Raw genomic sequence first — 12852 nt, 5'->3', positions numbered from 1 at the left:
ATTAAAGGGGTCTCACCTTGTTTGCGATCCACCTCATTTATGGCCTTCAAAAGTAGCATGGTGTTTGTTTCTGTATATTCCACGAACACAAGTAGCAGCTTCAGTGATGTCTTCACAACCAATCGAAACTGTGGATACAAAATTGTATAGTTTACACAACCAATCGAAACTGTGGATACAAAATTGTACAGTTTACACAACCAATCTAAACTGTGGATACAAAATTGTACGGTATACACAACCCGTTGAATTTGACCAAATAAACTAATAGCGTTCTGAAAAGAAACCAACAGCTGCGGGTGTATAATTTTAGATTTCCAAACAACCAATTATACAATGTCAAAACAATCATCATAGACTATAAATTTTGTTTACCACTATAATTAAAATATTGCAGACATAAAATCTGATATCCTTCTTGAAGTTTGCTTGAAGATGCTTTCAGCTCTTTTCAATTACAGATATAATGGGTTAATTACATAAACTTCAAGTATAAATGTTACCAAAATATTTAAATTAAGAACATTGTCATAAATGTACTTTAAAAATATCTGATGAAATACTGGTATGGAACTTTTGACAAATTTATGAGAAAATCCTAACGTATGTTGAAAGAAGGTTTTTCCTTCATCTTATAATATCATAAACAGTTTCAAGATACCTAAGCTAAATTTAAATCTGCTTCATTAACCTCTGGAAAATTGAATGCAGAAGTGAAAGTAGATCAATTTATAAGTTCACATAATCGCCTGAAGAGCCCCAGGATGGGCGAAAGCGCTAGCTGATTATACTAGTCTTGGTGTTTTGCTCTATTTATGAGTTCACATAGATATTTATAGCCAAAATGCCAACCTATCTATAACGTTTACATGTAAAGTAAATCCCGGCATTCTGTATTCTTTAATGACTATTTTCTCAAATAGGAATAAAATCTTTACCAGAAGTAATAGTTGAGCTGTATATAACCCCATGTAGCTATTTCAAGTCACAATTCTAACTTATCTTTTTGTAATTTTTTATCTATAATGCTTACATGTAAAGTAAATCCTGGCATTCTGTATTCTTTTACGTACATTTTTCTTTACATATGAATGAATTTTCACAACCCAAAAAATATAAATAAAGTGTCACATCAGCCTAGCCTGCTAGTGATGTGCAGTAAATATGATTTGTCTCGTCAATAAATAGCCATCGCATAATTTGTTTGTAAGTGGTACATCCGTTTTTATGTGGGAAAATGGGCCTAACTTTATGTTTCATACTAAATGGCATGTATTGTATGTAGGTAGTGTGTGGTATTGTTCTAGTCCTCTACACTTAAAATATATGATTCAGTGAATTACTCAAACAAACTTGCCTCTATCCTGTCATTTGCCTAGTCCAAAAATAGCATTTATGAATTGGTTTCAATATGTGATTGAATTCTGTATGTAATTTTAATCATTACCCGATAGCACCAACAACAGATTTTTCAGTAATTAACGTACAAAATTACAGTGATTTGTTCAATAAAACAACTTTTTTTCTTTGGCATAAACAGTTATCTTAGTTCATTAAGGCGTGTTAATTTGGAGGAAGACTGGGAGACCTCTAGAGCACCTGTTATTACAATGGCACAGAACTTTACTAGGTACAGTACATGATGTATGACATATTCTAGCTACTCGTCAATACCTGTTATCGAGATAACGAGATAATCAGTAGGGCTGATGACAATGGGAGAAATTTGGAATAGCTGTAGGAGTTGTCGTGACAACGCTTCGTCATAAAAACCTCAGACGGAGGTTGACACCTCACTGGAGCCTAGGGGTATCAGCAACCTGTGGTCTACTGCGGAAAGCACACTTAATACTAGATGCTGGGAAGATGCCAGCTACTTGACTCTACATCAACTACAGAGCTGACCTAATTAGCATGCACCTGTACAGGTTAGGGCGATAGGAAGGAGGACTACCCGGGGTTAATGTAGAGGGCAGGTCAATCTACTTAATTCTGTATGCTACAGTACAGAGTAATGAGTCTGAATTTCCTGTTTGATGTCCCAGTAGAAAATGAGGATTTGAGCTTGTTTCTATTTATACTGACAGTCAATACGGAAACACTAGTTTACACATAGCATCACTAGCATCCCAGCATCCTCATCTCTTATTCCAGTCAAATGACCTTTCTACATAAGCTATCATCAATGCTACTCTGACTTACATCTTGATTTGCATTGAAATCTTTTAATTTTTTGCAACAAAATGTTTTAACTTTTAAAAAAATTGCTTATGGAAATATTTAAAACTTAAACATAGGTTTTATGTTTATTTTAAATTACTGATTCGGCATATCTTTATATAGAGAGACAGGTGACAAAGAAGAGGAAAGAGTGGTGTATTTGTACCTTAGATGAGAGTAGGTTATAGAGCCACTGGATGGTAGCATTGTGACTGATAACTCCATTCATGCCGTCCACGTACAGCATCACCTGTCCCAGGGCTGCAAAACAAACGTATTCAAAATATCAGGTACAACGTTACGTGACTCAAGGACATTATATCAAATCAGATTCAATATGATTTATGCAGAAGCCATGCTGGTAAGTATCTTTGATGCAATCATTTTTTGAAGTTGAATTAAAATAATTTCAGCAATTTGTATCTCCGATTCTGTTCAATTACTGGGTACATTTACTATCTAGTATAATAATATAACAAGTCGTTTAAAATTGATATTACACATGTCATATGTTATCTCACACTTTTCCTTTTAGCATTTCTAAGTGAACCTACATTAAATGGTATAAGTAGTCACTTTGGGTTGACTTATCAAAAATATGAATCATTTGAAGTAGTAAACTCTAAAGCCTTCGGATAAATATAATCAACTGTATAGTATTTATGAAAGTTTTGGGTCAGGAATGCCATTGATAACATATAGGTCAAGTCCTCAATAACTCAATACTGTCTGTTACAAGTAAAAGACTATTTCATCACCAGATCAGTTGCTATGCTAAGCTACTATAAATAGTACTTTTTGTAGATGCCTTTTTTTCTCTCTTTTTTGTTTTGCTTTCTGTCCTGTTAGAGGTCTTACAGATGACTTTTCTCATGACTGAATGAGTAAACAGTGACAGACATTAACTGGCATAAATAAGGGGTGAAATTGACACACTCCTACACTGTGTTTAATCCTTTCAAGTTGACTTGACCCCTCAGGGCTCAAGGGCTCTTACAAGTAGGTATTTATGTATAATTACTCACAAACCCTGACCATTACACCGTCCTCAGATTATAGTGTAATTCACAGGTAACAAACACCAGGTAAGCACCTTTTAGTCAGGTAATACTGTATTGTCAATAACTAGCTACATGTACTAGCTATTTAATGGACTTTGATTACAATGAAGTAATCTCCCTTTTTACAATGAAATATGACAAATTTCAACATAAAGTAGCATGACAAAAATCTATTATTTTTTCTATCTATATTTTGATGCTTGAATTGACTACTATATATCCAAAAAAGTAAGATTTTAAAAATGTGTTTGATTATCTGTTTAAAGAATGACTTTGTTAAAGATATTCCACATAGCTAGCTAATGTATTTCTCTCAAGATTACAATCCTAAATCACCATCCAGATTTGAAGTAATGATAAAGCAATAAAGCGAAGCAATCCCATTATATTGCCTGATTCATATGTGATTGTATTATTCTAGATGAAGGGGATGAAACTAAATATATAATGCAAACAGATGTTTGATTGCCATCATTGATTCAGATTACAGTATAAATCTGTCAAGGCAAGTCACAAAAAACGGATGCTAAATAAAGATATCCAGATTTAATGATACTTTTAATGAAAACTTCCACTCCTGGGAGATAACTCACCTCGTAAAATGTAGTTCTGGTAGTTCTGATCAGCCTCAGAACCGACCTTGATGAGGCAGTCAAGGCCATCATTGTTAACGAACTCATGGACAAGGTCTTTGTCGTCCTGGTAACATGAAAACAGTTCATTTCAACAGCCATATTTAAATGCCTTTGACATTTTTCATCATTTTTCTGTATCTATAAATTATATTGGTCAAAGGCCAGACTAATCAACCTTAACGAACAATAGATTCACACCTACAAAAGTATGTCAATAAAATTTAAAAGAATTTTTATTATTGTTCAATAGGGTACATAAATGTTACTAGGTATGTCGACCGCAATGGAGTCAGCTTTAGGCACATTAAAACGTTATAGAAATTTTTATACACAAAATGCTTTTACCTGTAGCAATAAAACAGAATGTCAATATTGTGATTTCAATCAATACTGAGTAGACATCAAATTGAACAATAGAAACACCTTACCTGGAAGATCTGCTTGAGGGAGAAGAGGGCTCTTCGTAGTTCTCTTCCATGGGAATTTAAAAGTTTTTCTGCAAACATATAGAAAAAAAAGAATTCACTTTAAATGTAACAAACAGAAGAGAACCGTGTTAGTGTGGATTAAGATGTAGAAAAATGATTTTTGTTAAAGTTTAATTACCAGGTACACAACTGTAGGGATAGATGCAGTATATGTTTTGCACCAAGTGACATATTTGATACACACACCTGCAGCCGGATGGTGTGAGAATAACCTACACATGTTTGATACTGTAAACATGGGGCCACTCACCACACTGTAACACTTATGTGGTACCACAACAAACCCCAGGCTCACTGTCAAAACATACATATACACTCATTACAGATGTACTAGTCTGTGGACTTAACATACACCAAGACATTTTTGCACTGTCAAATATCATCTAATTCACCATTAAAATCAGAATTTGCCAGGGTTAATTTCACATTGTATTTGCTATGTATGATATACTGCAAAGTCATATTTGTAGATATCATAAATATGCCCTCATTACAATTGAGACGATGAACATTATATATCTGGCTAGACTGGCCCCTAGCTGTCTCTACAATGTTAAATTTACTGAGAAAAAAAAATAAAAAAATATCACTTAGATGTCAGATTTCAAACTAAGAGGAGATTTCCAAAATCTTGGTAGCCAGTCTGTCCTTTGGTGAATAAATATTCCCGATACTTTGCATAATTTTGCCATTAAAAATAATTCTGCAAATGAAACGCTCAACATTAAAGATCTACCTTTGAGTTCCCTTACTGTAACATTTTGTAGAGGGTGCATTTGACAGGAAACATTACCATTGAGCACTATGAATTTAGAAGACGGGGCACTGAGAAGCTATATATATATATGCTTCAAGGCTTGGACATATCTTTGTAGTTGATTCTGATGAATAAGACTTGTATTTCTGTGTGCTAGTTGTTATGTTAGTTGTTTGACAGCAGCAATGATTAGGAGGCTGAAATGAAGCACCTTTGTGTTCTTTATATTTTGCATGATAGCTGCAGTGATCCCGAGACAAAGATGAGACATGGAACTTGTTTAACGTTCTGTAGGTTGTAGGCTGGCCTACACCACTGAAATCAGCTAACCCTATGTGGTTACTCCAATAAACAGGAATCTGGTGTTTATTCTACCCTCCACTGCCAATCTTACTGATAATCTTTACATGTATACAGACCTAGTTAGCTTTCAATCAACACCATGTCCTTCAGTTCAACTCAACTCAATGTCCTTCAGCTCAATAACAAAAAGTCTGTGATCAGATATTTTTAAATATACTCTCATAACCAACTGTTTTGTAGGAGTTCATTTTGCCCTTTTTTTTTTTTGCAGTCCCTCTTTTTGAAATGACAATATATAGGCAGATAGTCTTGATCAACCATTTGTTTTCAAAATCGAGTTATTTGTTAATATGGGTTGGTTCTTAGACATGACAGCACAATGGGGCAGAATTAGATAGCAAGTACAAATGTAACTTACTTATTGAAGACAGAAGTACATTTCAGTGTGGTATTCCATAACATACATTGTACTAGTAAATGTCTCGGGGATAGGAATTTGAAATGTTCCTATCAAGCTCTATAGAGTTAACCAGTCTTGACTATATAGTAGGAACCCTGAGATTATAAACACATCTGTTATGAAGTACAAGAGGTACTTTCATCCCTACTTGAGGCCATCAAGTCTACATCAAGGGTCATAGCAGGCAGTTAACACAAATTGGTCAATACACTTGGAGCAAGTGGACAAAGCACTGCCCATTATCACCTTCAGATGACCACTATTAAACCCTCCGGACTTCTAATAAATGGTCACAAAATCTGACCATTGGTCTACACAGTCAACATTATAGCGGGATGTGGTCATTACCTAGAATGTAGATAGGGCCGTATTATTAACACTCACTCAAGATTAGGAAACAAGTCACTGATAACAACAGGATATAGTCCTATACCGTTACAGCCAACACTGGTACAATAAACCAGTACAATACACTAGTAGATATCCACCGTGAAATATCTCCTAGATACAAGGTGCAAATAGAGCAGACTGAGTATTTAAAGGAGAAAAGTGGAAAGTTCACTATACCAGATCAAAAATGTCTCAAGAGCCAATATGTTCATTTTTCTGTCAAATTTATTCATTTGTTAAAAAGCCCAATGTTAACATGTCGTTGGAATTGGAAACTGAAGAAAACTAGAGTGATAGGGCAGGTGGCCCCTAGCCTATTCATGTCCCATTGGGGAATCAAGCCCCAATCGTCTTGGTGAAAGGCGAGTGCAGTTTCCACTCCCAGCCTGACCTGAACATGTACACACGTTCTGGCAGGATACAAACAAGCCAAATCCAATAAACCATGTTACATTTAGTTTCCAACACTCATTCTGAATAAGTATAGATCCCACACACCAAAGGGAGTTCCACTGCTATGCCACCTTAGCTATATTCTCTCAATTATTAGCACTGGTGGTCTTGCAGAACTATACATTTGTAACATAGAGACCACCAATTACAGGTTGTTTATAAGGGACGGTACATTTGTCTCAGCTCTCTTTGTTTGCTCTATTAATTTGTCATTAAATACAAAACATAATATATGCATTTCATATGAGAGAGTCAGTCTTCCAAAACCCCAATTCAGCATTAAGCATATATAATATCCAAGAGATTAGATTGATAGTTTACGTTAAGTCTAGCAAAGAAATGCAACAGCATGTTTTTGGGCTGTAGTATGTGATGGTATTTCCCTCCCCTGGATAGCCATCTTACCACAGCTGACTTCCAAGGAGAGCCTATGATAATTCCCCTGTAATTGGCTTCAACGAAACACGCCAAGTTAACCAACAGACCAAAATCTCTCCAAACCAAGAAGGAAACAGCGAATGATGTAAGGAGGATCAAGCAAAATTTGGAAGATATAAAAAAATAGTTTGGGGATTGAATACATGTTGTGCATCTTATGCACACTCCTAGACCATAAGTGTTAGGTATAGTAGGACTACCTGGCCTAGCTCCAAACATCAGTTAGAATGCTGTGTACTGAACTCTTTACAATAAGCACCCCATCATCATTTACTTGATGTAATGTCCCTCTGTTGATATTTTCCTCATTTATCTCACCAATATATAACTTTTTCGTAAATCCCTTAATACCCTAAAAAATTAAAAGCTGCTCATTTGTTATGAAAGTTAGCATTAAACCGTTCAAGGTACAAAATGAATGGTGATATCTTATATTAACCAGCTGCACATGAATGATGTACTATTTCTAAAATTTTGACCACAAATTGTTCTTTCAAACCCCAACCACCATCAGAATCTCACTGCAATACCACCACTACCCACATAAACTGATTTCACTATACCCGCCCACCTAAAAAATTTGGGTGATTTTTAGGATAATTATGGCATGTATATTGATATAAAAAGGTCCAATCAGATAACTGGTTACAGATCTAATGAGAGACCAAGCAGATTACTGGAAACTGACTTCAGTGTTAGGGACCAATTAAGCAGATTACTGGAAACTGACTTCAGTGTTAGGGACCAATTAGATAACTTGTTACAGATCTGATGACAGACCAATCAGATAACTTGTTACATCTTTAATGTTGATGGAGTGATAATGGGCTTCCTATCTGCATGGCTTTCATTGCCTGACGCACAGACAGTAGTGACTCCACATGTTTTTACATAACACACAAAAGAACAAACAATGACATCATTCCTCATTGTTGTGAGATTACTGAAGACACAACAAAAATAGGATGTAACCCCAGGGTCAGCTACCCAAAACAAGATAAAACGGATTGTATCGAGAAACGTAGATTAAATTACATCATCAATAGACGTAAAAAATAAACACCTCAAAGATAGTAAACAAACCAACTGCACGAAATCATGCCTGAATATAAAGCCACATGTAAACTAATAGCTTCGGCCCTAGTAGGTGTGCATGTGAAAAACTACTTATTCCAACTGACTTCCTAGCTAGGTCAACCTGTACTGTACATGTCTTTTAAAACGGCCAGGAAAAAAGATCAGGGCATTATAATGACTAGACAAATTACTCATAGACTTTGATTTTCAGAAGATACTTCTTTCTATTTAGGATGTTTAAAGAATATGGACATGTGGCTCATAAAAAAAATAAACTGTAACTGAAGTGATTTTAATTTTTTTGATTATTCCTCCCCCGAATAAAAAAAATCCATTCACATTTGAGAAACATAACATATATCTATCCTGCATGAAAATATTCCTCCTGCGTAGTAAACAAAGAGCCTATTGTATTGAGATGTGTGTGCCCATTGAAATGTTTGGCTGATGAAGATTAAAACATGTTCAGTAGAAAGGCGTCCTTTTGTGTATTATATTTGTGTCTAAAACAGTTCTGAGGGAAGTTTATATAAGTATACAGATCGAGGCCCAACAGAAGCTCTTGAGAAAAATCCGGATTGATGAAGTGTTTTCCGGAGACATTCACCCCTCAATTATTCAGGTAGAAGTTGAGGTATCCGTCCCATTTCCGTATGTTTCCCTATCGAACCCATCTCAGCCTTGAACCTCTCGACAAAATCCTCCTTGCATGAACACTGTGTCACATCAACAATAAGTACTTAACTGGTATACGCACATCTAATAGTCTTACTTGTATAACCAGAGCTTGTTTAATTTCTGTGGACTGCACACAGTTAAGTTTAAACATGTGTTAAGCTCTATTTCAAAGTTATGCTGAGATATTTCATTACTTGGTGTGTTTTTTAAAGATTTAAAAGTAGTTTTGGCCAAAGTAACTTAGTCTCCAACAGCTAAATAGGATCAATAATCAATGAGGATTAATTAAATATAATCAGAATTCTTAACCCAGTTTTATTTAAAAAGACATATTAAGAAAAAATAAATTAACTTTCCAAATGATGTAACAAACCTATGTATTGGTAAATTAACTATGTCCTAATAACTATAATAACTATAAACTTGGGTACTCCTGTACCATTACATAGAGCCAAATTACACACATACCTTATATCTATTTAAAGTTTGATAAATGCTGACTAATTTGTACTCTTCAAATACTTCTGATCAGTATCTAACAAAAATATGTCCACAGCTATTTGATATTACTATAATATCTGAACTCTTGTCAAGAGTTCCTTCAGTAGATTAGGGAGGGGTCACCTTCGACACTGTTTTGACAGTTACACACGGACATAATTAATGCAATAGAACAGATACTGTAGGACACATGGGTTCTGTGCAGATCAAACAGCTCCAGAGTTTAACATGTGGTTGAGGTATATTAAAGAAACACTGGGTCTGAAGTGGAAAGGATCCTGACTGTTACCACTAGTACCTTACATAACTAAGTGGTTCTAGTCATTATTCTGTGTCAAGTACCAGTGATTCAGTCTGTAGCCTCAGATACAATGTATGATCACCTGGTTAGCATCTCTTTGAATTCCAGCAATAGGAATGAAATGTCTCAGACTCTTCTGGATCATTCCCAGTATTTAAGTACATAACAGCAGACACCCACACAAACATGCAACGTCATAAGCTTTGGTAATAACCAGAATTAAGGAACTGAATCTTCGTAGACACATGAAAGATACACCACCAGGGTTTCTTTTGACAGTCTGCACATGTACCGTTTATCAAATTGAAGGAAAAACTAAATCCCTGTCTAACTCGACCTAGAATTGAAACCAACATTGAATGAGGCTAACAATAGATAGTGGCAACAATGATAAAATTCAGTTTAAGGCTTATATGACAAATGGAACCTTGGTAGTACCTGTCAAGTGTTAAATTGGCACCATCAAGTTTTAAGTGGTTTCTTTTTCTTTTTCAATATAACCAAGGCTTATGGATGTTTCTTGGATTTTCGTTACTTTGCATTTAGAAGCTTTTCAATTTTATACAATTTATATAAAAGGACTTGTAGATTTGTTTGTGTATTTTCTAGTGTATCTAACTGTAGGTTGTGGACACTAGTTCTCTACCACTGTTGTGAGTGGCGAGCCAATATTGATTTTGAATTTTGCCCTTTAAGTATTTAATAGGCTAGACCAGGCTAATAGTATACCTACTGGGTATATATACAGACATCTATAGACTGTACTAACAGATTACACCATACAGCTACCCGAGGGTATTTCCTGGGTATATGTTATGACACCAGGACAAACCGTTACTTAATAACACTTCCATTAAGTTCTGCTTTATTTAGTACTTTGTAAAGTATAAGCTTCCACTATACAGCAACCCTAACTTATTATGTCAAACAAGATACCGCAAACGACTTCTTTTCCTAAATCCAATTTATTTACACAGACCTAAGGTCAACCAACGTAGACATTTAATCAATATATAGGTCAATGCTTGGGTCTGCTTTTATCATAAGAGAATGCTATATAAATAACCCAAGTATTTGAAGTCACACTAGGTAAATAGCGAAGTACCGCAATACTTTCTCAAAGATGGAGTCTAGACATGGTCGGTCAGGTCCTTATCGTACACCAAACAAACACCTCAACACTGGAGATTACTGTTAAACACTGTAATGATTCAGATGTCAATCAATTGCAGTCTATACAGACAAGCTAATTTTATAACCTTATTTACAGATACATTATTTGGACAGAAAAAAAGAATGAACTATAACACTATTTACTGCCAATAAGCACATACTGTGTATTATGTTCAGGCCTTTGTTAAACACATGATATATCATGCTCAGTAATAAGCCCACTCCTTGTTAAACAGATAGAAGATTATGTCTTGAAACAGTCCCTATATTTGTATGGATATCTTCATTATATGTAACCATACTGATGACCATAAGGTACATGGAAGGATCTTGTTTGATAATTCCTCAACAATCAAAAGCTTATGACAAATGCTACAACATCCTGCTTCTGTTTTAAAAAATTACCCAACAACCAACCTGCATCCCCCTTCAAATATTGCCCCAAAAAATGCTTCTTTGGAAGAATTTTGTAACTTTGCAAGTGTAAATTAAACATTTCATTATAAAGTACACCGACTTCAATCCAACCAACTTATTACAGATAGATTAGTTCATCAAAGTGAGGGCCATGAACTTTAACAAGAGGATGGAAAAACACTGGACAAACTCAACAAAGTGGATACAAATTCACATAAATAACTGTCTAAATGGTGAAAATAACCAGCAGTACAGAATTCCTAAACCTCTTGGGATGTTGAGGAGCAGAGATTTGGACACAGGAAGTCTGCAGAAGACCTATCTGAAGGGTGCTGCTGATTTGAGCTCTATGAAGAGATGGAGGATGTTAACCTGTGAAGAGTGTGGTGATAGACAAACACCACCTTATAACTGTAATACATACTCAACAGTATAGTGTCATCTCTGTGTAGTCCACCTTCCTCAGAGTCCCAGTATCTACAGGCTGTTCAAGCAGGGAATATATGTCATGTCACTTGCCTCAGATGTCACCCTCAAGCTCATATCTTATTAAAAAGCAGCAATAGGTAGATATGTACTACAAATTATACCTATAACCCCCATTACATGTGTAACTCAGGGCATATACACTACCTTAATTCTGTTACCTGTCTAAACAACAGAACCAACGTTACTTTTCACAAGTGTTTGGTTTGTTTGTTGTATTCAATGTTCTATTAACAGCTATGGTCATTTACAGGCATGCCAGGTTTTGGTGGTGAAGGAAAACCAGAGTGCCCAGGGCAGGGCGGGGCAGGGGCGGTGAAAAACCATCGACCTGCAGCCAGTACCTGGAGACTGCCCCAATTGTAAGTATGCCTTGAACCCTCGACTCAGTGGTGAAGGCTGCTGACTGTAGATGGTTAGATGCCTAAACAATTCCTTTTTGGAATGGACAGGTTTCTAGAGTGCACTGGTGCAATAAACATCGCGTGCATAACGAGCATGGGAACTATCTGTAGGTCTGGCTTCTACAATCTGGCTTGCAGTTTGTTTTGGCCAGTTTACATTGGTCTATACATATATATATAGTTGTTTATAATTAGCAGGCTATGATAATCGAAGTATCTGTCAGAACTTCTTTTTACCAGAAATAAATGATAAGTACAAATATAAACCCTTATGTGAAACTCTGACTTTGTAAAATGTACAAAAATATCAACAGCAAAACATGTATGTCATTTCTAAAATATGAAATGATTTGAAATCTTCATCTGAGCTCCAGAGATCCAACAGGTTTCTATCCTTTTTCTCATTTTAACACTATCCATGGCTCCTTGCCTTGATAAGTTATCGCATACTTAGATTCTTGTATCAATCTGGTACATTTTGAATGTGATAGCCAACATCCTGATGTTGTGATTATGATAACTATATATACATTCTAGTGATAACCATCACAGAAATCCTTATCCCCCAGTGACAGTATCTGTAGAGCACTCCAATAACTTCTCTCATATA

General features: G+C 35.5%; 1 protein-coding gene across 15 annotated transcripts in view; it reads right to left on the bottom strand.

The window, feature by feature from the left end:
- The window catches only part of LOC110464783 (FH1/FH2 domain-containing protein 3-like), a 127848-nt gene that overhangs the window by 29496 nt on the left and 85500 nt on the right, over positions 1-12852 (bottom strand). For all 15 annotated transcript variants that reach the window (XR_002464539.1, XR_002464540.1, XR_002464538.1 and 12 more), the window contains 4 exons: positions 4345-4412; positions 3875-3980; positions 2387-2481; positions 17-128 (listed from right to left, as the gene is read on the bottom strand). Coding sequence is in view for 12 of the 15 variants with exons in the window: in XM_021520179.1 (XP_021375854.1) it covers positions 17-128; positions 2387-2481; positions 3875-3980; positions 4345-4412 (381 nt within the window). In the remaining 3 variants the exon portion in view is untranslated. The remainder of the gene's footprint in view (positions 1-16; positions 129-2386; positions 2482-3874; positions 3981-4344; positions 4413-12852) is intronic.

The sequence above is a fragment of the Mizuhopecten yessoensis genome, unplaced genomic scaffold (assembly GCF_002113885.1).
Source record: "Mizuhopecten yessoensis strain PY_sf001 unplaced genomic scaffold, ASM211388v2 scaffold11033, whole genome shotgun sequence".
In the NCBI taxonomy this organism is placed as follows: Eukaryota; Metazoa; Mollusca; class Bivalvia; order Pectinida; family Pectinidae; genus Mizuhopecten; species Mizuhopecten yessoensis.
This window is presented reverse-complemented; position numbering and strand designations above follow the sequence as displayed.